Raw genomic sequence first — 27,077 nt, 5'->3', positions numbered from 1 at the left:
ATGGCAAGTTGAAAATAAATGAAGATATAAAAAGGGAGGTAGGCAGCAAAATAGTGAGATAGAAAGTACAATATGAAAAAGAACTTGACAAAGATATATAGCCATTGTCAAAACAAATAGGCTGTTATTTAAGACACAGCTCATAACAGGCGTAAGGAAGGCACGTTTTAAAACAGACGTTAGGCCCTCCCGCCGCGGCCACCACTGGGAAGCGGCAGCCGTGGCTCTCCACTACCCCAGGGCCTGGGCCCCATCAAGGGCCACAAAATGACACAGAACGTTAGCAAGCCGAGGCACAGCCACCCCGAGGGCGCCTCACAATCATGCCAAGTTCGTGCGGGAGATGATCCGAGAGGTGTGTGGCTTTGTCCCCTACGAACGGCACACCATGGAGCTGCTCAAGGTCTCTAGGGACAAGAGGGCCCTGAAGTTCATCAAGAAAAGGGTGGGGACACACACCCAGGCCAAGAGGAAGGGAGAGGAGCTGAGGAATGACCTTGCAGCCATGAGGAAGGCAGCAGCCAAGAAGGACTGAGCCCCATGCCCTCTGTGTTATGAAACCTGTTCAGAAAAAATATAAAATAAAACAAACATCACGTTTCACATTAGCTTCTATAGGGCTATCAAGCCCATAAAATACTTATAATTTTTATTAGCCTTCATATTACCTTTTGTACTTTCTCCCCCACTTCATTTTTCAGGTCTATCTTCCCCAATCTAGTGATTTCAAAAATAGATATCAGAGAAGGGAAGAAGAATGCCAATAGAAAAGAGTCCTCTCTATCATCTTTATGAAAAGAGAAAACAAAACTTTGGAGCACAGCTCATGGAGAGACAAAAATATTCCATACCTTGGTGAAGGAAATATTCTTGTATTGAGTGGAATTCTTTTTTAAAAATCTCTCTCTATCCCTTTTTGGTAATAAGGCTCTGTAAGAGCACAATGGTCTCAGAGGTAAGGGTACACGTTCCCCAAAGGCTCCACGGCGGCATGCAGCACCTGGCAAAGGTAACTGCCTCCGCAGGGTCCTGCCCACCACGAGGCACGCTTATGGAGGTGGCATCAGACAGTGGCCCCGCAGTGCTGCTGACTGACTCGCTCTGTGCTCAAGTTTCCAGTTATAGTATTTCATCTGATGACACTTGGGTGTGTTTTATGAGACGGGTGCCATCAGTCTGAGTTGTTAAAGGAACATGTGCATTTCCATTACCAAAGTAGGTATCGAATCCTCGGCGGGTTGGAAGGCATTCTTTCCGGTACATTCCCAGGTGCCATTTTCCGACCATGTGGGTAGTGTAGCCTGCTTCTTTCAGGAGCTGGGGCAGCAGTTTTTCATCCAGAGGAACGCAGCTGGGCTGACAGGCCCAGATTATCTGGTGCTGTAAACCTGTGCGGATCTTAAAAAGATAAACATAAAATTATGAATTATGATGTTGAAGCATATTCAATGAGCAGATAAAGTAGCAGCCTAACTTACTGGACATATGGGTAGTACAGGAACGTTTAACTCTATTCCTGTACTGGCTTAAGGCTACTTTTGAAAGCACTTTACTCACTTATTCAATTAAGTTAATAGACATAAACAGGATTTGGGAAAAAAAGAATTAGAGCACTCTAACAAACATCAGATATTGTCGAGAAATATTTACTAAGATGTTATGTTAGAAGCCATTAAGTTTCCATCTCCTACTGCAAAACAGTAGTCATCATAAGAGGTGTGGCTCTATCAAGAAAAAACTATTCCAATTTCTGTGCACGTGAGAAGTCAGTGTTTGATTAAAAGGAGCTTCTACAGAAACATATAAACTTCTGAAGCCGAATCAAAAAGAAACAGAAAATCTGAACAGACCAATTACAACCAATAAAATCAATGCAATAATCAAAAAACTCCAACGAACAAAGTCAGGGACCAGATAGCTTCACAGGTGAATTGTACTAAACATTCACATAACACTTAATGCCTATCTCAAACTATTCCAAGAAATTCAAGAGGAGAATAGTCTCCCAAGCTCATTTTATGAAGCCAATGTTATCCTAATTCCAAAACCAGATAAGGACATGACAAAGAAAGAAAATTAAAGGCCAATATCCCTGATGAACATAGATGCAAAAATCCTCAACAAAATACTAGCAAATCAAATTCAGCAATACATTAAAAAAATCATATGCCACAATCAAATGAGATTTATTCCTGGGATGCAATGTTGTTACAATATCTGCAAATCAATTAACATAATACATCACATAAGCAAGATGAAGGATAAAAATCATGTAATTGTATCAATACATACAGTAAAAGCATTGACAAAATTCAGTCCCCACTTACAAAACCTCTCAGCAAAGTGGGAATAGAGAGAATATACCTCAACATGATAAAGATCATATATGACAAACCCACAGCTAATATCATACTCAACAGGGAAAAACTAAATGTTTCCATGAAAACCAGGAACAAGACAGGAATGTCCATTTTCACCTCTCTTATTCAACATAGTGCTGGAATTCGTACCCACAGCAATCAAACAAGTAGAAGGGAAAAAAAGCATCCAAATTGAAATGGAGGAAATAAAACTGTCATTATTTGAAGATGACATGATACTATAGAGAGAGAACTACTGGAACTGATTAATGAATTTAGTAAAGTAGCAGGATATAAAATAAATATTCAGACATTGGTTGCACTTTAATAAAACAATAATGAACTATTAGAAAGGGAAACTAACAAAAACAATCCCCTTTACAGTTGCATAAAAATAATAAAACACCTAGGAATAAATTTAACCAAGGAGATAAAACACCTGTACTAAAAAAATTATACAACACTGAAGAAAGAAATTGAAGAATATACAAATACATCAAAGCATGTACTGTGCACATGAATGGGAAGAACTAACATCACTGAGATGTCAATACTACCCAAAGTAATCTATACATTCACCTCAAATCCAACCAAAACACCAAGTGTATTTCACAGAACTAGAACAATCCAAAATTTAAATGAACCATAAAGGACTCCAAATAGCCACACCAATCTTCAGAAAAAAGAACAAAGTTGGAGGTATCACACTACCTGAATTCAAACTATACTACAAGGCTATAATAATCAAAACAGTGTGGCTCTGGCATAAAAAGAGACACAGATCAATGTAACAGAATGCAGAGTTTAGAAATAAACCAACAGCAATTAATGTTTGACAAATGAGGCAAGAATATCAAAGGGAGTAAAGACAGTCTATTCAATAAATAGTGTTGGGAAAATGGGGCAGATACATGCAAAAGAATGAAACTAAACCAACTTCTTACATCACATAGAAAAATAAACTCAAAATGGATTAAAGACAAATGTAAGACTCAAACCATAAAACTCCTAGAAAAAAACATAGGCAGTAAAATCTCTGACATCTCACTTAGCAATATTTTTTCTAATATATTTGAGAAAGGCAAACAAAAGAAAAAATAAACAAATGGGACTACACCAAACGAAAAAGTTTTTGCACAGCAAAGGAAACCATCAACAAAATGAAAAGACAACCTACTGAAGGGAAGAATATTTTCACCAATGACACATCTGATAAGGGACAAATAGCCAAAATTTATGAAAAACTCATACACCTCAACACCAAAAAAAACAAGCAATCCAATTTAAAAATGGGCTGAGGACCTATACAGACACTTCTCCAAAGAGGACATACAGATGACCAACAGACATATGAAAAGATGCTCAGTGTCACTAATCATCAAAGAAATGCAAATTAAAACCACAATGAGATATCACCTCACACTTACCATCAATAAATCAACAAACAACAAGCATTGAGGATGTGGAGGAAAGGGAACCCCTGTGCACTGTACGTGGGAATGCAGCCTGGTGCAGCTACTACAGAAAACAGTAAAGAGATTTCTCAAAAAATTAAAAATGGGGAAACTTCCAGCCAAGATGGAAGTGTAAGTAGATACACTGTGCCTTCTCGCACACCCAAAGGAAGGACAACAACAAACTTAAAAAGAAAATATGGCTAGAACTGACAGAAAATTAAACTGTATGGAAGTCCAATAACCAAGGAGTTAAAGAAGAAACACTCATCCAGACCGGTAGGAGGAGCGGAGATGGGCAGCCAAGGTGGACAGGGCTCACGGCAAGGTGGTAGCTGGAGGACCAGGTGAGGTGGCAGCTGGCAGACCTGGCGGTCCCACATTTGTGTGTGGATAAACCAGGAGGAACAAGTGGGGAGTGAGACAGACCATGCAACCCGGAGTTCCAGCACAGGGAAATAAAGCCTCAAACCACTGACTGAAAACACCTGTGGGGGTTGAGGCAGCAGGAGAAACTCCAGCCTCACAGGAGTTTGTTGGAGAGACCCACAGAGTCCTAAAACGCACACAAGCCCACCCACCTGGGAATCAGCACCAGAAGGGCCCAATTTGTTTGTGGGTAGCAGGGGAAGTGACTGAAAGCTGGCAGAGAACTGAGCAAGCAGTACTGTTCCCTCTCAGACCCCTCTCCCACATACAACGCCACAACGCAGCAACATGGGTTGCCCCACCCCTTATGACGCAACAGGCACCCAAGACAAAAAAAAAGTCCCAAATAAAAGAACAGATAAAACTTCAGAAAAAATACAACTAAGCAATGAAGAGATAGCCAACCTATCAGATGCACAGTTCAAAACACTGGTAATCAGGATGCTCACAGAAATGGGTAAGTATGGTTGCAAAATAGAGGAAAGAATGAAGGCCATGAAAAGTAAATTAAAGGAAAATGCACAGGGAACCAAAGGTGAAGGGAAAGAAACCGGGACTCACATCAACAGTTTGGAATAGAAGGAAAAAAATAAACATTCAGGAACAGAATGAAGAAACAAGAATTCAGAAAAGTGAGGAGAGGCTTAGGAACCTCCAGGACATCTTTAAATGTTCCAATATCCAAATCATAGAGATGCCAGAAGGAGAAGAGGAACAGCAAGAAATGGAAAACTTATTTGAAAAAATAATGAAGGAAAACTTCCCTAATCTGGCAAAGGAAACAGACTTCCAAGAAGTCCAGGAAGCTCAGAGAGTCCCAAAGAAGTTGGACCCAAGGAGGAACACACCAAGGCACATCATAATTACATTACCCAAGGTTAAAGATAAGGAGAGAATCTTAAAAGCAGCAAGAGAAAAGGAGACAGTTACCTACAAAGGAGTGCCCAGAAATCTGTCAGCTGATTTCTCAACAGAAACCTTGCAGGCAAGAAGGGACTGGAAAGAAGTATTCCAAGTCATGAAAGGCAAGGACCGACATCTAAGATGACTCTATTCAGCAAAGCTATCGTTTAGAATGGAAGGGCAGATAAAGTGCTTCCTAGATAAGGTCAAGTTAAAGGAGTTCATCATCATCAAGGCTTTATTATATGAAATGTTAAAGGGACTTATCTAAAAAGAAAGGAGATCAAAACTATGAATATTAAAATGACAACAAACTCACAACTATCAACAACCGAACCTAAAAAAACAAAAAACAACTAAGAAAACAACTAGAACAGGAACAGAACCATAGAAACGGAGATCACATGGAGGGTTATCAGTGGCAAGGGGGAAGGGGAATGGGGTGAAGCAGGGGAAAAGTACAGGGAATAAGAAGAAAAAATGGTAGGTACAAAATAGACAGGGGGAGGTTAAGAATAGTATAGGAAATGTAGAAGCCAAAGAACTTATATGTACCACCCACGGACATGAACTAAGGAGGGGAGGTAGGTAGGAGGGGGCGTGCAGAGTAGAGGGGAATAAAGGGGAAAAATGGGACAACTGTAATAGTATAATCAATAAAATATATTTAAAAAAATAAAAAATGAAACTGCCTTATGACCCAACGATTTCACTTTTTGGTATACTCTATGTCCAAAGAAACCAGAAACACTAATTTGAAAGAACACTATTTTCACTGCAGCACTACTTACAACAGCCAAGACAGGAAAGCAATCCAAGTGCCCATCAATGGACGAGTGGGTAAAAAAGTGGTGGTACATGTACACAATGGACCATTACTCCACCACAAAAAAGAATGAAATCTTACAAAAGCATGAATAGACCTAGAGGGTATGACGTTAAATGAAGTAAGTCAGAGAAAGACAAATACCATATGATCTCACTTATATACAGAATCTAAAGGACAAAATAAACAAAACTGAAGCAGACGCACAGATACTGAGAACAGGGAAGAGGGGCTGGGAGACAGGGTGAAAGACAGGTGAAGGGATTCAGAAGTAAGGAGTAACAGTCACAAAACAGTCCCAGGGATGTGAAGTACAACACAGGCAGTATAGGCAACAATATTGCAATAACTATGCATGGCACCAGGGGTTACTGGACATTTTGGGGGGAACACTTTGTAAATTATGTGATTGTCTAACCACTATGCTGTACACCTGAAACCAATACAAAATAATATTGAATGTAATGCATATTTTTTTAAAAAGGAATAAAGACAAATTTAATATTTTTAAAAAGGAGCTTCTATAATCTTTCAAGATTTGGTGACTTTTTTTTAATTGCAGGAACATCTTTTTTTTTTTTTAGAGAGAGAGGGAAGGAAGGAAGATAGAGAGAGAGAGAAACATCAATGTGCAGTTGCTGGGGGTCATGGCCTGCAACCCAGGCATGTACCCTGACTGGGAATCGAACCTGCGACACTTTGGTTCATAGCCCATGCTCAATCCACTGAACTACGCCAGGGCTAAGATTTGGTGACTTTTTAAAGGGTTATTCAATAGTATAATGAAAATGATTATTTGCATTTCTTATTCAACTTTATGTAAACCATTAATTTCTAAAGACAGTGACCAACTTTTCCTTAAAAAAGAAAGCGACCCTCCGTCCCACAGGTTGGGAATGGCTCACACAGGTATGTCCAGGTATGTAGTGCAAGGACTACGCAACAACTAGCCTTTAAGATATGATCACTTGTTGAATCTTGGTATAACATTAAATTAGAATATCCAAAATTATATAAAAAGGCTATAAAATAACCCTCCTTTTTCCAACAGCATATCTGGTGAGGCCAGATATTCTTCATCAACTTTTAACCAAACAATATATTGTAACAGCCTGAACGCAGAAGCAGATGGGACTACCTAGCTGTCTTCCAAGAATAGAAGACAAGTATAGAAATATCAACAATGTCACTGTTGTCATGTAATTCTTTTGTTTTGGAAAATAATCTTTCTTAAGTTATTTATGTTAACACATAATTTTTGATATGGTAAATTTTGAAAGGTATAATAACTTATAAGCTCTTTGGGGTCCTCAATAATTTCTAAGCACATGCATTGGCCCTAAAACCTCAAACTGGAAAGGCTGAGAACTGACACTACAACATCTGACAGTGATCACTGCCACGAGGATGATAAAGTGGGAGGGAGATCGTGACAGAAGCGATTCTTCACATTGAATGTCAAAAGAAAGCTCTCTGAGGAGGAGATACTTGAGCAGTATTCTGAACAGAGTGAGAGACAGCCTTCCAAAAATCTCAGGCAAGGGCAATACAGGCATAAGAAATAAAAAAATACAAAGGCTTGGAGACCTGAACTTGCCTCACAAGTTCAAAGCCCAGTGAAGTCAGTGTGGCCCTTATCACAGCTCCTGTGCTGATGGCTACCATTGGACCCCCCTGCTGGGCACAAAGTGGGGGGTCCCCAGGGGCTTCCCTCCTTGCCTGCCCAGCCTCTCCCTTCCCTAAAACTTCACAGCTCCTCCCCTTGCCCTGGCTTAGTCAGAGAGATGTTCTTTGTATGAAGTGGGGCTGAGGTCTCACGTTCAGCTCTGTCTGCACTGGGTGCCAGCTGTCCCTAGCACTGGGCACTCCTGATTTCTCTAGAACAGAGGGGCTCTGGGGACAATGAAGGTTGACAGAGCCAGTTTTCAACCAGGCCTGTGACACTGGCATCTCCATCAGCTGTCAGGTGAGTAGCAAGCAATTACCAATAAAAGAATTTTTTAAATGTGACTGCAAATGATTTGCTTGCTTTTATTAAAGCAAACCAGCATAAAGCTCATCCTGGTTCTATCACCAAGCACATACTGAACTCACAGCAATTGCCATGGTAAAAAACTGTAAGCAATGTTATCAACAACATATCACTCCCTCTCACCTGTATCTCAACATGCTTTCCTAAGGAGCTGGGGTGGCATCATAGAGGACATGCATGTGAGACCTGGCCTGCCCCAGGAGTGTGTCGTGGTGCACATGAACTTCAGATACATATACTACAACTCTGGATCTCGAGTTCTGCTGGGACTACTGCCTGCTGGCATCTCTGCTCTTCTCAGATTCAGTGCTGACCACTCCCACCAGACACATGCACACATCTTTGTCTTGTTTTGTTTCAGATACATGGCAATAAACAGATACAACATAGAGACAGCCAAAAAAAAAAAAAAAAAACCTTTCAAACTCACAGTATTTTTTCCCTTTAATTTATCATAAGTTACTATTAAATAGCATTCCTATGAGAATTCTTATGAGTTCTGACATTGTCATGAACTTCATTTTTCCTGGTGTCTTTCCAAAACTAGAGGTGCTATTGCTTGACTTCACAATATCTTCCCACACCCTCCTGAAAGAACCTGTGGAATTATCTTAAATGTTAAGGCAAAGTGGGTTTATTTTGACAGTGATGGATATGTTTGCTATCTCAGTTGTGGTGGTAGTTTCACAGGTATATACGTATCAAATTTTGTCCTGTTGTATGCTTTAAATGTGTAGCTTATTGTATGTTAATCATACCTCAAAAAGCTGTTTAGAAATAAAAACCAGTTTAAGTCTTCTAGTGAGGCTTTATGCCTCTTCTAGACGTCACTGGGCACCCACTTCGGGGAATGTGCCAGATGCCTCCTATTTGGCCTCCAAATCCATCCTCTGCTTCCGTCCTCTCCACCCTGGGAATCTGACCGGTGGAGACCAAATCAAAAGACCCCTTTGCCCCCTGGCTTGGCACTGGGTCCAGGCACTGGGGATGACAGGAAATTGGAGGGAAGAGAGAGATGAGTGGCCGCCTCAGGCTGTCAGGCTGTCTCTGATGCAGGCCATTCTGAAGGCGGCCCTCTCTACATGACTCTCCCTCCCTGTAGGTCCGGGTGAGTTCCCTTTCCTTCCTTCCTTCTGGTCTAGGGGTACTAACAGCTCCATTATCCCTCGGGTTCCCTAACACATTCACACCTTTTATATAGTCCCTGTGTAAATAAAACCTCCCTAAATTATTTTAATTTGAATATGCCATCTCTTTCCTGTCGGGATTGTGAATGATAAGCTATTACAATATCCAGGCCAGGAAAGGAAAGCATTTCTCTCAACATACACACCCCACCACCTCCCAAATCATAGAAGGATGCTGTCTGTCTATGGTTAACGCCAGAAGTTTATCAATAGAAAATTAATCCTGGGTTCAAAAACTTTATAATATATACCAATTGGCAACAGAGCAGGATAAGGAAAGATAATGTTTTATGGAATTCAAAAGACCCGGTGGAGATAAATGCTGTGTGCAAATTTCTCAGACGGAAGGCTCATCCATCACAGGCAGAGAACTGAGTCTGCCCGCTCTGTAGCACCACCAAGGGATGCTGTGCGATCTGGTTTTCCAAGGCCATGGGCACCAAGCCAGGTGGTCAGCTGAAGCCTGCTTCTATTATCTGCAATCATATGGGGCAGGGAATTTGTTCTTTTCAGTTCCTGAGAATTTATTTGACAAAGCATTTTTATGGCATTACTGGGGAGTGGAAGCTAAACTCTGGATGACATCCAAAAAACATGTTTTTTGGTCTGCTCAAACACTATTTGAGGTAAGGAGGCTGTAATGTGCAGAGAAGCAGTAAACAGGCAAATGCTGAGCTGGTTTCAACCCAGCACTTTAGCACAGAATTATGAGCCACACGATGCTTCGTGGGGTAGGGTGACAACAGGGCACCGACAGACAATCAAAAGAAAAAAAATAAGCCTCCCCTTGTAAAGGCGACAGCATCTAAACAGTTCCATTCTAACATGCATCTTCAACGAGAGTATGTATAAATGTAGAGGGTCCCAGAGAAAATACATGTAAGTCCAGAGAGGTTACTCTCTCTCTCCAACGTGGATAACTGTCTCTTCTTCATTAAACCAAATCCTCTCTCAAAAAACAGCATCTCCTAAAATTTTGTTTGACCATCAAGGATTCCCTCTGCAAAGGCAAGGGGTCTGCAAATTCAGTGAAGGACCTGGCTGGTCTCTTGGTTCTTTCTGTGAGATAAATAATGAGAAATCCTTGTTTACAGGTTCTGTTGCACATAAAAAGTCATTTGATCATGAGAGTTATCATATCCTCTGCAGATCTAAAAGATACTAACAGTGTAGTCTCATGAGCTTAGAGGAGAAGAACCAATCTCCTGGACCTGATTTCTTAGATGGGGAGGGAAGGAGATGGGGCAGTTTCCACGTCAGAACCTCTTATAATCCCTTTTTCAGAAGTCCAGGCAGTCCATTGATTAATTACCCATTTGGAAGCTTAGAGCACAGTATTTCAGCTAAACTTACAATAAACCCTCCCAGGGACCAGGCGAACCACTGCTACACTCACAGCAATGAATGCCATTTCTCCCCTCACCTCCACAGTGTTGAGAGGTAACATCCAGTAGAACAGAACAAAAGTTCTGACCTGTCAGCCTCACCTGTGCAAGTTGAACTCATGCCCTCCTTGCACCTGTGTGTTTCTGCAACACCTCCTGCTTGAAAATTCAGGAAGATGGGCAGCTCTGTCCCTCCACTTTTCACATCAGAGACCGTAGAGGGAAGCTTCATGACCGGAACATAATCACAGAACATGCTGGGAGCCAGCCAGGAGCCAGAACATCCAGCCTGTGCCTTGGCCAGGATGCTATAGGTTTTAACCACAGTCAAGTGCCACTCGTGCCACTTAGGTTTATTCCTGAAGATGCCCTACAGAACAAATGGATGGTGGAGAATCTGCTCCCTCCCCCCTTAAGCCTTCTAAAAAGCAGTCAGCTGGCCATGCTCGGAAGCCAAGAGCTACAGAACACACATTATGAGTGCTAGGGGCCTGGCTTGGCCATCTGGCCTTGTCTTCCAGAGCTCAGGCTGCGGAACTGGCTGGTGTCACTGACAGTTTTAAGGGTCTATTTATTTCAGTGTTGATTAGCAAAGAGTGTAAATCTCTGACTGAACTCACAAAGGGATGTTGTTTGTGGAGAGAATAAACAAGGGAGAAACCATTGCAGTGCCTTCCTCTGTTTAAACTACGAATCCAGCCACAAGCCCGAAATGAAAAGGGAGGAAAATAGTTTTTAGTAAAGTGATATGATTAAGGAAGCAAAAACAAAGAGAGTTAACAGACAGTGACAGCTTATGCTCAGAGTGATTCTTAAAATAACAAACTTAAAAAATCAACCAAAAAATATACACTAAATCCATGGGTCATATTCCACTTAGCCCCAAACTTATTTACTTCTTCGTTTCCAATTACCTGGGAAGTAAAATATGTAAAATATGGAATTGTGTCTTTAAAATATCTTCAGTACTTAATAGAAGAAGGTCTCCAGATGACCCTTCCCTTCTGAGAATGCTTCTTGGCTCTGGCTAGGCTTAGGATGGACACTCGTCTTCGGGAAGACAGAAGACCGACCAGAGCAGGCCATCCTCACAGGCCCCTGCTCTGGAACCCGGGTGTGCTTCAGTGAGTAGCCAGCTTGCTTGTTCTGTGGACCTAGCGCACCCTTTGCTCCTACTCCTAAAGAGTCCGGGTTGAAGGCTAAGAATAAAAAGACTAACGTGTGCTCCCCTTCAGAGGACTTCACGCTCCTCTTATCTCTCACTCCTCGGCTGCCTCTGCCGGGGGTCCTGTGAACATTCCCAACTCATGACATGCATCCTTCCCTAAGCACTCCACCCATTTCTTCCAGCAATTCACTCCTCTTTTTACTCTTTTCTAATCTTAAGAGTCCAGGGGAGAGCGGACCAGGGGCAGGAGTCCACTGACAGGCAAGCACGTGGATGGGTGATAAAGAATGGGCAGGCCAGACAGGGAGGACAATGAGGAGAGGAAGCAGGGAGATGCGGCATCCACAAGCAGAACGTCTCCTTGCCAAGCCACAGTGGGCAGCGCCCTATTCTATTTGCAGCCCTGGGTCCTACCTGCTCACATTCTTAAAGCAAAGTTGAAGCAAAAGTAAAAAATTACCCACAATGCTCATGCACAGCCTCCTTCCTATATTTTCTGTCCAAGGTTCTGCTTCAGGGGTGAGTGAAAAGCTATGAAAGTGTCTTATCTGTTTATCGATGAGATTAAGAGAAATGTGGCTTGGGTCCCTTAAGAATGAAACCTTGGAGTCATCTTTCATTGCTTCTATTCTCTGCCAAGGTTCATAGAGTTCTGGTGGAACGGTCCCCTCAGTTCCCAAGGTAAGAGTGTTCCCAGGTGAGGACCAAAGTTACTTTGCTCTTTTCCCAGAAGGAAGTGTTTCCACTAAGGCCTACCACTTTTGTTACCCTTTAATCTTTTCATTTCTCACAAAGGACACAAGGGCATGAGAAATGACTTGTCAGCCCTATGCAGCTAAGAGAGCCAGCTCCTCCAGGAGGTGCTCGGGGGTTAAAGCACTTGGCACACTCGTTCATTCCCTTAGTTGTTCAACACGCAGGGCTCCTCTAGGTCACAGACAAACAAACAGGGCCATCTAGTGAAGTCGGACCTGAGAACAACCACCCACACTTAACTGTGTACCAGCAGCAAGGAAGTATAATGTATATTTTGTATTGAATAAAATTAATTTGTAGGAATATGGAAATTTAGTATTTTCAAGTCTTCTACTTACACTAAAAGAAGTATACAAATTCTATTAGAAAAGCTAAAAAATTATTTACTTAGCCACTTTTATAAACATCTTTATTATATATGTTATTTTGTTGAAATGTATTTGACATAAAACATTGTGTAAACTTAAGATGTATCACATATTAACTTGATACATTTAAACATTATATGAGTGCCAATGCAGTGATAATTAACACCTCTAGCATATTACATAATGATCCTTTCTTTTTCGCAGTTGGAATCATTAAGTTCTAGTCTCTAAGCAGGTTGATTGTAACACAATAGTGTTGACTATATTCACTATACTGTGCACTCGATTTCTAGGTCTTATTTGCTACTTGTTCTAAGTGTGTCCTATCCCCCTTCAGGAGTTTAAGCTAATATTTTTTATCTTGAGACTTTAAACAAGGGGAAAGTAAATATAAAATCTATTTCATCATATGCACAACATGCATCCAAAGGATACAAGAAAACAGGCTACAGAAACCCGAAGATAGGAAGGAGGGCCAGGGAAGAGGGTGAAAAGATTTTTTTAAAACATATATCTCTCTTAAAATATTTTATATTTGAAACTTGAATATATTTCATTATTTTAAAAATAAGCTTACCTTTTTAAAAAGGAAAAATATAAAGTTTAATTCTTTTTAAAATAAGTTTTTATTGTATTTTTCCATTACCATTTAGTCCTCTTATATCCCCCTTCCCCCAGCAATCAAAATTTAATTCTAACTGGAATTACATGCATACGAAGAATGCCACATGGCACTTTACTGTGGTCCCTCCTTAAAATATATTTCTTTGGAACACTGTTAGATTAGAAACATTCTTTAGTAAATAGTAGCCTTCAATGTAACATTATCAGGAAAACTGAAGCAAGTTTAAATATGTTACCATGAGCAGGCAGTATTAGGTACAGGGGTCTCCCTCTCTGAGCTTGCTTTTCATGCCCTCCCTCACTCAGCCACAGTGGCCCTCCCGCCACTCAGAGAAGCTCTCTCCACCCTCACAGCCTTCACTTTGGAAATCCCTCCCACACTGTCAAACCCTGTTTCCCAGGATCTTTCCATGGTTAACTGTTCATTCAGGCCTCTGCCAATATCACCTTCTTGGAAATACCTTTCTGAGTCACTATTACTTTACCTGCTTTATTTTCTTCCCCATATTTGTTGCCATGTCATTTGAATTTACTTTAATTGGTTTTGTTTATTATACCCCCTGTTGATAACTTCTTCCCATAGCTTCACCCCCACCAGACAATAAGCACCAGGAGATCCAGAGTATATAGCACAATGCCCAGAACAAATAGTTGCTCGATAAAAGTTTGGTGAACGAAAGAATGAATTAATGCATGCATTATACTTAATGGTGATAGACGGAAAGCCTTCCCTCTAAACTCAGAACTAAGAAAAGGATGTCCACTCTTGCCACTTCTATTCAACAATGTCCTGAAGATTCTACTCAAAGCAATTAGGCAAGAAAATGAAATAAAAGATGTTCAGACTGGTAAGGAAGAAGTAAAACTATTTCTACTTGCAGATGACAGGATCTTGTATAGAGAAAATCATACAGAGCATGTATAAATACACAAACGCACTATTAGAACTAATAAGTTCTGCAAAGTTCCAGGCAGAATATAGATCAATATATGTCAGTTGCATTTCTATACACTAACAATGAACATTCAAAAATAGAATTAAGAAAACAATTTACAACAGATCAAAAAGAACAAAAACTTAGAAATAGGTGTAACCAAAGTGCAAGACTTGTAGGCTTAAAACTAAAAAATATTTTTGAGAGAAATTGTAAAAGGCCTAAATAGAAAGACATCTCATATTCACAGGTAGGAAGGCTTATATTGTTAAGGTAATAATATTCCTCAAATGAGCTTATAGATCAATCCCTATCAAAATCAGAAATTGTGAGAGGCCACTCTGCATGGCATGGGCCCAGCTCCCACTGGGAGATGCACAGGACCCATGCCCATGGATAGGTTTTTTTGTGGGGAATCAGGCCTGCAATGTACCTAGGCTGCTAAGAGTCTTGCTTTTTGCTGAAACTCCATCACCCTAAATTGAGGACATTTAATGCAAAGCAACTTCCTAAAAACCATGCTAAACCTTCCAAGGATGAGTGTAACCAGTTCAACTACTTTTGCCTTTTCATTTGCAAATATCCCTCATCTGTGATGTGATCACCAGCATCCTCTCCTTTATTTTCTGTGTAAGGTAACCACCTAAAGCAAGTCTGTGCATAGTTAATGAGGACCTTCTTGTAATGTGCCCAGTAACACAATAAAAGGCCAAGGTTTTTGCTCCCCTTAGCCATGCCCTTCCTTTTCCTCCACAGGACTCGGTAGTCAGTGTGAATTTGTCTTATATTTCATCCATAATGACGTGGACCCTACGAGTCAGGATCCGCATCAAGAAATGAACAAGTTTGATCCTAAAATTGATATGGAAATATAAGAGGCACAGAATAGCTAAAACAATCTCGAAAAAGAACAAAATTGGAAAATTCACACTTTCTGATTCTAAAACCTATCACAAAGCTACAGTATCAAGACAGCATGGTATTGACATAAGGACAATCCTAGAGACAACAGAACAGAATTGTGAACACAGACATAAACCCATATATCTATGGTCAACCGATTTTTGACAAGGGTACAAAGACCATTCAATGGGGAAACAAGTCATTTCAGCAAATAGTGCTGGGACAACTGGACATCCATGTGCATCCAAAACACTTCAAAAAATATACAAAAAATTTTAAAAATGGATCAAGGACCTACATGGAAGAGCTGAAACTACAACACTCTTAGGAGAAAACACAGAGGTCTTGGCAATCTTGAATCGGACAGTGTGTTTTTTAGATACGACACCAAAAGCACAACCAAAGCAAAGTAAATAAGCTGAAACACATCAAAATTTAAAACTTTAATATATAAAACTACACCATCTTGAAAATAAAAAGACAACCCACAGAAGAAAATAATTGTAAATTACATATCTGGGAAAGGTCAAATATCCAGAATATACAGGGAACTCTTACAACTCAACAATAAAAAGACAGCAACCCAATTAAAAAGGACATAGAGGATATGAGTGGGGATTTCTCCAAAGAAACATACAAATGACCAATAAGACATAAAAAAGATAGTTAATGTCATCAGTCATCATGGAAATGCAAATCAAAAGCACAATGAAATGCCACTTCACACCCACTGGGCTGACTAGAAGGCTATCATAAAAAAGACAGTAAGTGTTGACAAGGATACAAACCCACACACATTGCAAACCCACACACACTGTTGGTGGGAATGTGAAACGGTGCAGCTGCTATGGAAACAGTTTGGAAGCTCCTCAAAAAGTTAAACACAGAGTTGCCACATTGATAGGGGGCTTAAGACTTGGAAAATTTTAGCTTAAGGTAAATAGCCATAAATCTAGCAAGTAATGTGTATGTTAAGCTTTTGTTTCAGAAACTACAGATAAGGCCCATCCTGGTGCCTAAGAAAAAGCAGCTGACCTCCTGGGGTACTGGTTAGAGATTACCGCCTGGACATCTGTACCAGGAAGAAGCAGGGACTACCCCTCCCCCTTGGAGACAACTGTTGAATTTCAAGGCATTCGCTGACTCCTGTTGGTCCTCCCCCAACCCCCTTATAAAAGATCTGACCAGGAAAGAAAGGGGAAGATGGCTGGTTAGGGTATGAACCCGCCATCTTCTCGGATCACCGGCTATCTGAATAAAGCGCCTATAAAAGATTCAATCACTGTCATTGCTTATTGGATTTGATAGTGACAGGCAGCCTGAGCGCCGGTGTCTTTTCCGGTTACAACATGATCTAGCATTCCACTATTAGATATATACCCAAGAAAACTGAAAGAAATAGATATGTTCATACAAAACTTGTACACAGATGTTCACAGCAGCATATTCATAATCACCAAAAAAGTAGAACACTCCAATGTCCATCAACTGATGAATGGAAAAATAACATGCTTGTATATCCATACAGTGGAATATTATTTGGCCATAAAAGGGAATGAATGATACATGCCATGGTACGGATGAAAGAACACCTACTGTATGATTCCATATGTGTCCAGAAGAGGCAAATCCATAAAGATGAAAAGCAGATTAGCATTTGCCGGGGCCAGGGGAAGATGGGGCAGGAACTGACTGCTAAAGGTTATGGGGTTCCTTTTCGGGTTGCTGGAAAGGTTCCAGAAGTAGGAGTGGTGATGATTGCACAACTTTGTGGATATACAAAAAAACAATGAATTATACACTTAAAATGGTTAATTTTATGGTATGTGAAATATAATTTTTAAAAAAGAATATGGAACATTAAGCAATTTCAGATATTGCTGGTAGGAATGTAGAATGATACAACCTACTGAATTGAAATTTGGCTACATTTATCAAAATTACAAATGCATTGACCAGAATTCTTTTAAAAAATTTATCCTACAGATGTATTCAAACATGTGCAAAGTAACATATTTATTGACTTCAGCATTCTTTGATGTATCGAAAGGCTGGAAACAACCCGGATGCCCATCATGATGTGACTGGTTAAATAAATTATGATATCCATTTAACAAACTATTATATGGCCATGGAATTTGAGAATGCTTCTTAAATAAAAATATGGACTTATTTCAAAGTGAAAGTTTTAAAAAAAAACAAGGTTCAAAGCAGTGTGAAGAGTGCCTATTTTCTTGTATTTAATAAAATACTGCATACATAATTCAGATAGCATTGTTTGCCTGCAAAAGATGGGCAACTGGATACCTAAGGAAGAGAAATTGTGTATATGTGTATATGGAAAGAGATTTTCACTGTAGGCCCTTTTGTAACTTTTTAGTTTTAATTGTGTGAATGTATTTTCTATTCCAAAAAGAAATAAAATATACATTTTAAAGAGGTTTTAAAAATAATGAATGGATGAGCCTTATAGGGCTGTGGGAAGGACACTAGCCTAAGTGTACAGAGACCTGAATTTTCTAGTTCTGAAACTGGGTAACTTTCTTACCTCATCTGCTGGTCAGTCTCCCTTTCCCCTTTTTCCCAATCTCTATGCATTTCTTTCAGCAGAGCATGCATATTTTAAAAGGTTCATATATGAGGACTCTAAACAATTGTATATCTCAATAGAAAAGGTTGAACTCACATTTTTGTTTGAACAAGTTTTTAGCAGCAGAACAAGCAGCTCTTGCACCCTGTAAGGCAGTGTTGGGCAAGGTTAATCTCTCTTTCTACCAGTAGGTGGGGTTAGTGAGTATAATAATGTTGATTTACCAACCAGACATTTGCTTTAAGGAAAAACAGGAGCCTCAGAGTCAAAGAAATTTAGAGCTACAGGGCCTCAGAGTTCAGCACAATTCCCATACTTTCCAGAAGTGGAAAGTGTTGTCTAGCAAGGGCAGAGCCTGAAGACTGTCATGGCAAAGAATGAAACCCGCATCTCATCATTATTAGCTGGTCCGATGAACTAAATGCTTAAATAAACTAAAATACTAAACTCAGTACCTCTGGGAAATATAAAGTTACATCAGTCAGTCTAGGCTTGCTTATCATTTCATGCTTTTCTTTTCTACTCTAAAGTTAAATGGTTATGAGAAGGGGGTCTGTAAATATTAAAGCATGCTTGCTAAATTCACAGATAGGCTATTAAGTATGTAGTTCTTTCACATATCTAATTTTAAAAGAAACAAATTTCTTCATTTTATTGTCTAAAATTATACAGAACACATGCTTTGTTTCAGAATTAAAGCCTTTTTTCCATATTTCCATTTTACATTTATCATAGTCAATTCCTAACCTGAAATGTGATTGGATAATTTTTTAAATTGAGATGTTGAGGAACAACCTAAATATCTAAAAATAATTGATCACTCAGCTAATATATTTAATAATTCTGAGTAGGCAATGTGATATAGTGGTTGTGCAGCCACACTGCCCAGTTCAGATCCTGGTCTACCACTTACTTGCCCTGTGATTTTGGGCAAGTTTCTTAACCTCTTCCAGCTTCAGTTTCCCTGTTACCAAACAGTACTGATAATAGCAATTCCTACATCATCAGGTTGCTGTGAGAATGTATCCAAGTGCTTAGTACCAAGTGCTCAGATAGTACAGTATGTACTATCTGAGAGCAATGAGGCGTCTTCACTCTTTGAGAAATAATGACTCCTTTAAAAGAGGATACTTCTAACCCAAGGTAATTTCTAACTGGGCCTCATGAACTCTATCAGAATAAAACAGAAAAGTCTATCAAAATGTGTGGGGAGTCTAGCCTGCTACGCTGAGTGATCTCTCAGCTGTTTTGGAACATCCAGCTTCTACCCCGTCTTCACTTCTTAGCTACAGGGTGCTCTAAATATTCAAGTTTTTGTTTTGTTTTGAGTTTTTTTTCCCCAAGAAGAAATGTTCCTGACTGGAGGAGAGGATGTTGAGGGACAAAAGCAGCCAATTACATGAGCAAGTTTTTGAAGTGCAGTATTTGGTTTCCTGGCCAAGTCTGTCTGAAGGGAGGAAGTTAGAGAAAGGAATGCCTCCCCACCTCCCATTCTTCTGCAATTTGAGTTCAGTTCCCTAGCTTCAGAGCAAATGCGGAACGTTGTGGGCTGACGCCTTTCCTCGTTTCCCTTCTTCTTTACTAGAATGCTCCTTTAGTCCTACAAAGTGTGCAGGGTAAGATTTGCATCAAAGTATATTCCTGATTATACTGAGCAGCCGAAGTTAGAATGTAGCAAGTACTTAGGGCTAGTGGTGAAAGGAACCATCCTTTATCTCCATTGCAAAACTTGACTACAGCCATTTCTCAGACTGTTGTACAACTCCCATTTCTGTTTCTAGAAGTCTTCAGACCACTGTGGAAATCTTCATTACAACTGAACACCTCCCTTCTCTTGAGCTCAGGACATGAGGTAGGGTTGATCTGAAAGGCTTCAGGAACACAGATTTGGGAGGGCGAGGTTCAAGAATATTCCGTGACTCGCACAAGCAGGGCATAAGATATGCTTGTTAAATAGACAGTACATATGCATATTTAAGGGTATGCATGTGATCTCAGAAGGTTCCCACTTACTGTATTTAATATAGTCATAATCACATCAGGATCTTATGAAAGTGTCTATCTAATTCAGATTAAGAATAAGAGGCCTGAGATGCCTAGTGGGTGCAGGAAAGGAATCAACTTAGCTCCGCTGCCTTCTAGCTGTGTGATTCTTAACACATCATTCGACCTCTACAGGTTTGTTTTCTGATTTATAAAAGGGGATTAAAAATAACTGCTACCTCACGGGTTGTTTTAGGGAATTACCTTTAAAAGCAGTAAAGCCTATGCAAACGTTCTCCATATTCCCAGTTATTTCACACATATGCACACTCTTTACAAGTATATATTTTTTCTATTAACCACAAAGAAGTTTTAAAGAGAAGCTTTCAGAGACAATGAAGATGCTCAGAGGAGTCGAATACAGGTTAAATCTGAAAGGAATGTCAGCAGCCCAAGAAAAATCGACCTGTGTAGGTTTCACTGCAGGGATGCAAAAACTTGGAAAAATTACTTTACTCTTTGATCGGACTGTCCTAGGCCACGACGGGCTGGGTTCACAGGGGACCAGAGCCGTATGCCCAGGGCACTCTTCACTTTACGCCCCCCCGCCCCCACCCCCGCCAAGTCTCGCGGCTCCCCGCCTCTCACGGCAGCAGCCCTGGGCGCCCGGCCAGCCCCGTCTCCATCCTCCCACTCCAGGACCGCCCCGCCGAGTCCGTTCCGACGCTCCCGCCCGCCAGCTCGCAGGGCCTAGCACCCAGCATTCCCCAGAATCCTCTCCAGACCCCAGAGGTTCAGAAAACGAAAGACAGAAAAACCACCCTAGGGGCGGGGCGCTGGGGGTAGCGGGCCATCTGGGAGCCGGGCATGCGCAGAGGCAGTCGCGGAGACCGCGCCGCCGGAGCGAGAAGCCGCGTCGCTCGCACCTGGTTCGGGGACCTCAGCCCGGTTCGCCCCGGCGTCCCGACCGACTTCCAGGAGGCTCGCGAGCTGGGCCGGGCCGGAGCGGCGCGGCCGGAGGTGGAGAGGGGCGCGGGCGGCCGCCGGGGGCGCCGCGTACCTGGTAGCGGCCGGTGAGCAGCTGGCTGCGCGAGGGCGTGCAGAGCGGCTGCGTGTAGTAGTTTTGCAGGAGCACCCCGCCGGCCGCCAGGGCGTCCAGGCGCGGCGTGCGGATGCGGGAGCCGTGGAAGCCCACGTCGTTCCAGCCCAGGTCGTCCGCCAGCACGAAGACGAGGTGGGGCGGCCGGCCGGCTCCGGCTCCGGCGCTCGCGCCCGGCGGCGGCAGCAGCGGTAGCAGCAGCAGCAGCCGCCGCCACAGCCGGAGGAAGGCGGGCAGGAGCGGCTGCCGCGGGCCGGGGCCTCGGGGCAAGGTCGGCGCGCCGCGCGGGCCCATCCTTCGCCGCGCACGCCCCCCGCGCTTGTGGCGCCAGCAGCCCGGGGCACCGCTTATAGAATCAGGAACTGGGCGGCCGGGGCCTGCCCCGCCCCGGGACTTCACCCCCAGCGGGCGCGGGCTGGAGAGGCCGGCACCGCAGCCCCCGCCGGCTCTTCCCCTGCGCGAACCGGTGAGGCGGGGGAGGAGCCAGCGACCGGGCTCTTGCGGCGGCTGCTGCCGGCTCCAGCTGCTCTGTCCGAGCGCGGTCCGCTGGCTCAGTGGAAACAACATTGATGCTTCATAGGAGCAAAGGTCTCGTACCTTTCCAGCTGTGAATTTTGTGGTGTGGCATTCTGTCAGAGGAGATTTGTTCTCAAGTTTCCAAAGCGTTTTCACAGCCCTCATTTCTCTTTTTTACCCCTCATCTCTGTAAATCTCGCAACAACACTGGCAGCTAGGAATTATAATGAATGCTCCCCCCTTTTTTTCCCCAGAATAAACAAATTTGTTGGTAGTTGGTTGAGCCTAATCCAAACTCAGTTCTGTCTCCAGATCCTGAGCTATGATGTTTTAAAGGTAGTGGGACAATCATTTCTAGCACGAGTCCAGCCTCGTGAGGGTGGGAGGACGAAGACGCAGAAGTCTAAATGATGTTTCAGAGCCTATTCATGAATAGTGTACACCTGTGAAGCCACTTCCCAAACAGGGAACCCAATACACACTCCGACTGCATGGTGCCCTGTTGAAAAGTGCAGTTTCACTTAGACTTCCCTGGAGTTGTTTGGGGTGCTGTGTGGGCACTGGAGTAGCTCCTTAGCTTGTCCACAAGAGAGCCCTGTCAGAGCTGGCTCCCTGACAATCAAGTGGTGAACCAAAGAACTATAGTATCTAATTTGCTTGAAATAATCTGTAAATGGAAGGAAAAATTCCTTTAGCCACATGATCATTGAATTGGGAAGTAAGCCTTCTGACCAGCGTATTCCCATTGCCGCCCACGACTTTCTGCCTACTCCATGTATGATAAGAGTTGTAGGGTAAAAAAAATTAGGCACTGCATCCTTTGAGGTTTAATAAATCTGATTCCATGTGAGTTATTTTACTTTATAAGTTGTAGATAATTGATAGCAACGGAAACTTTGTTTTATACCTATGCAAATGAATTTTATCCAGTGGAATGATACCTACCCCCACCCTCGCCCCCACCACCATGGAAAAAGTTTTTGCCTCTATTTGCACATTTAATATTCCTAGTCTGTTCTTTGGATTATCCTTTGAACTAGTTTAACACTATACCAGTTTCCTCATTAATTAGTTAAATATAACATTCATTTTTATATCTGTATATGGGTCATGATTTTATCTTTTTTTGAAAATTACCGTTTAACAACACATGGAATATTTTCCTCTTACATGCATATAATTCTTTCTTTGCATGAAGTAGATTATATTACAACCACTTTTCATCTCTGGTGAAATCAATGAAATTCAGCAGGAACATTTTGAAATACAACTTTAAATTAAAAAAGAATAAAGAGCTGTTTGACTTTCATTATATTAGGACTTGAAAATTTCATGTGAAGACCTTTTAACAGACCACATCGAACTGAGAAGTTTTAACCATGGCCCTTGCATGTCCTTCTGTCCTGTAACTGTTCCTCCCTACGCTTCCTGATAAAAATCAAATTGCCCAAAGTATGGCTGCTAATCAACAGGAACAACTTGACCAACTGCTTCTGAAACTAGCTCTGCTTGCAGTGAGCTTTCTCATGTCCTTCATTTTCAAATAGAAGCTTATGCAAACAGTGCTCTGGAAGTGTGCAAATTAGTTAACTTAAAAAAGTCAATTCTATTTTTCATCTATTTGTGGAACACTCTAGTATGCATGGCAAACTAATTATAAACTCTCTCAGTTGGAGTTTGATGTTACCTAATGATTAGACTCAGGTTATGGTTTGTGCAGAAATATCACTAGAGTGATGCTGTATCTTTTCAATGCTACATGTTAAGAGGCACGTGATGTTGATGTGCTCTATGATTTGAACACTTCACTCAGGTGCCATTTCTCCACTGTAAAGTTACTACTTTTCCCTCATCATGAACAAGTGTTTTTTGAGGAGATACTTTTAGAAAAGTATATATTCTATTATTCCTAAAACTTATGCCTATTAGTTTTAGCATCCACTGATGCTTCTTGCTTCAATAAATTATTAGGATGGTTGCCAAATGGTGGTTTTGTGATTCAGTCATTCCTAATATATTTATTAGTTGCCTTTTTATAGTGCTATAAATAACTTTCCCTTCTCCCCCATTTATTCATTAATATCACTATGAACTCATGGATTCTTGTTTTAATCAGTAAGTTATAATACTTTGCTATAATTATTTCAGTGCTCAAATCTCCTCTAATTTGGGCAGTGCGAGCCTCTTCATTCTGGCTCTTCTATCCTTTCTGCATGTCCTTGTTAACCTTGGAGCACGTAACTTACTTTCTAGTACAACAAAATATTCTAGGTTTATCTCGGAGAAATCAGACATTTTTCCAAGGAACCCTGATTCCTTTTAGTGGAGTGTGGCATGTAGAAACCAAGATTTGTGCTCCAGGTGTGCTCATTGCTACTGGGCTGTCATTGCTTCTAGGCTCTCTCACCAAAGATAGGAGCTAGATGTATGTATAGGGACACACACACACACACACACATACTGATACCTACAGAAAGAAAAAGCAGTTCATAGTACATTTAGTTCTGTTACCCCCTTTCCGTAGGTGTATGGGGTTGTACAAATTTTCACTATCCAGCTATTAAAAAAGTACCGTATTTTTACATTTTTGCCAACTGATATGAGAAATGCTGTATCTCGATAGTTTGTTTTTGTTATTAAATTTCTGTTATTATAAGTAAAGTGAAGCATCTTTTCATATGCCAGTGGGCCATTCTTACATCATTTTTGTAAATTGTCATTTTTTATTGAGCTTTTGGTATATTTCCCCCTGAACTTTTAAGAGATCTTTATATATTAGAGATATTACCTAACTGTAATATATTTCACAAATATTTCCTCCCAGTTTGTCAATTGCCAAATATTTTGTTACGGTATTTTTCAACATACCAAAGTTAATTTTTTTATATAGTCAAATTTATCGATATTTTCTTATGTGGCATCTGGACTTGAGTCATAGACTTTCCTTACACCAAAGTTAAAGTTAAATTCAGTGATGTTTTCTTCTAGTACTTGTATGGTTTCAGTTTGCACACTTAGACCCCTCATCCATTGGCACTTATTTCTGTGCATATATGAGATATGGATCCAATTTTATCTCTTTCCTGATGACTATGCAGTTGTCTCAGCACCACTCACAAGGAGAATAAAGAAGTCCATCTTTGCTCTAGTGATATGAGATGTCACCTCTATCATATGCTTAAGTTCCATATATACTTGGGTCTATTTCTGGGCTTTCTGCTCTGTTCCACTGCCCCACCTGTGGGTTCATGCCCCAGTACATACTGTTCCAGTTACAGGCTTTACCAGGTGTTTTAAGGTAAATAAGGATGGTGACTCCTTATAGCTTTTCATCCTTAATGTTTTCCTGGCTTTTCCTATATATTTATTTTTTTATATGAAATTTAATATCAACATGTTCAGTCCCATAAAAAAAAGTTAGTTGGCATTTTTCTTGGAATTATATTACATTTATAAATTAATTTAGGGACAACTGAAATCTTTATGATACTAGATTGTCCTATCTAAAAACAGATCTTGCCTGGCTAGTGTAGCTCAGTGGATTGATCATGGGCTGTGAATCAAAGGATCACTGGTTTGATTCCCAGTCAGGGCACATGCCTGGGTTGTGAGCCAGTTCCCCAAAGGGGGATGGACGCATGAGAGGCAACCACACATGGATGTTTCTCTTTCTCCTTCCCTTCTCCTCTCTCTAAAAATAAATAAGTAAAATCTTTTTTAAATAAATAAAATAGAAACAAATGTCAACATTCATTTATTAAGGTCTACTTTTGTATCTTTTAATAGTGCTTTAAAATTTTGCTCATGTCAGTTTTGTGTCTTGTTAAATTTATTCCTAAGTATTTTATCTTTTTTTAAAATATTTTATTTATTCATTTTTAGAGAGGGAGGGGAGGGAGATAGAGAGAGAGAGAGAGAGAAACATCAATGTGCAGTTGCTGGGGGTCATAGCCTGCAACCCAGGCATGTACCCTGACTGGGAATCAAACCTGCGACACTTTGGTTCGCAGCCCGCGCTCAATCCACTGAGCTACGCCAGCCAGGGAGTATTTTATCTTTGCTGTTGCTATTGAAATGGGGTTTTTCTATCCTTCTGTCTTTTAACAGGTTATTTTTTGCGGAAATGAAGGCTACTGATTTCTGCATGGTAATTCATATTTCTCCAAGTACTGAATTATTTTACTGTTCAGGTTAGTTTAATCACTGATTTTATTTTAGGGTTTTCCCAGTGCATAATCATACCAGAGAAAACCATTCCAATCAGTTTGAAGATGCAAAAAATAGGACTGAAATCAAGTCAGCTTCCAATTCACCATTAGATATAAAAATTAATTGTGCTTGGAACTTGGGATATATTTTTTTTACATGGAAAGGATCTTATACATAATTACTTGGTTTGTATTCTAACCCACACAAACCCTGTTTAACCCATAGTTAAAATCTCTGAGCTCCTAAAGTCAGTAGGGAAAAAAACCAACAATCTAATGCTCAAATGGGCAAAATTTAGGGACATAATAGTTTACAGAAAATGAAATATAAGTGGTCATTAAATACATGAATAGATATTCAATCTCACTCAAAAGGAGAAATACAAATTGAAATTTCAATAATATACCACACATACTGGTTATAACTCACTGCTTTGGGTAAGGTGTAAAGAAACCAACCGTCTCATATATTAATCACAGAAGTGAAATTTGACACAGCCTTTAAGGAGAACAATTTTGCATGTATGTCAAAATGTACATACAGTTTAACCCAGCAATTCCAATTGTATGAATTTATCATTCAGATATACTCAATGCAAGAAATACCATATACACCAAGATACTCATTTTAGCCTTATTTTTATCAGAAAAATACAAATAGGGCCTGGTCAAATTAATTATGGGATATTAAGCAATCAATTAAAAGGATGATATGGAATAATCTCTGAGATATTAAATTTTAAAAGTTGGGAACAGGACATTATGCTTGGTATGTTTTCATTTGCTTAAAAATATACGTATCCATGTGCATATTCAAAAGTCTGTCCAGAAAGCATCCAGCCATGTACTATGAAAAGTAGAGACATTTATTGAAGAAGATACAAGAAATATTTTACGTAGGACAATGATGCCTCAGTCCCCTTCAAAGTAGGCACCTTGGGACCTCACACAGTTCTTCCAGCATCTCTTCCACTGTTCAAAACACTCTGCAAATCCTTTCTGGGACTTGCCATCAGCTGCCCGGTTATATTTTCCTGAATCTCATCGATGGTCTGAAATCTCTTCCCTTTCAAAGGTGATTTTAGTTTGAGGAAAAGCCAGAAGTCACAGGGTACCAAACCTGGGCTGCTTCCAGTCCACTCTCTGTGGCTGCCAGGTTACATCGATGTTGTGTAAACCATTCTCATTATATTAATAGTGACTGGACTTTTTCCAGACAGAACTTGTATATCTATATTCATGTATTGAGAGAAATGCTTAAATATTTATAGAGCATCTTAAGGAGGATACAGAAGAAAGGATAATATGGGTTGTCCCTAGGTAGACTGGTTAACTGAGGACAGGTATAGGA

At 40.7% G+C, this 27,077-nt stretch overlaps 1 protein-coding gene across 1 annotated transcript in view; it reads right to left on the bottom strand.

Annotated features, from left to right (window-relative positions):
- The window catches only part of ARSB (arylsulfatase B), a 140,844-nt gene extending 118,960 nt beyond the window's left edge, over positions 1 to 21,884 (bottom strand). The window contains exons 1-2 of the mRNA XM_045848041.1: positions 20,964 to 21,884; positions 1,212 to 1,398 (exon numbers count right to left, since the gene is read on the bottom strand). Of these exons, the coding sequence (XP_045703997.1) occupies positions 1,212 to 1,398; positions 20,964 to 21,683 (907 nt within the window). The 5' untranslated portion in view covers positions 21,684 to 21,884. The remainder of the gene's footprint in view (positions 1 to 1,211; positions 1,399 to 20,963) is intronic.
- Positions 21,885 to 27,077: the final 5,193 nt, after the last annotated feature.

The sequence above is a fragment of the Phyllostomus hastatus genome, unplaced genomic scaffold (assembly GCF_019186645.2).
Source record: "Phyllostomus hastatus isolate PE091 unplaced genomic scaffold, TTU_PhHast_1.1 phas_contig_58, whole genome shotgun sequence".
NCBI lineage: Eukaryota > Metazoa > Chordata > Mammalia > Chiroptera > Phyllostomidae > Phyllostomus > Phyllostomus hastatus.
Note: the sequence above shows the minus strand (reverse complement) of the source record. Positions and strands in the feature narration are given on the sequence as shown.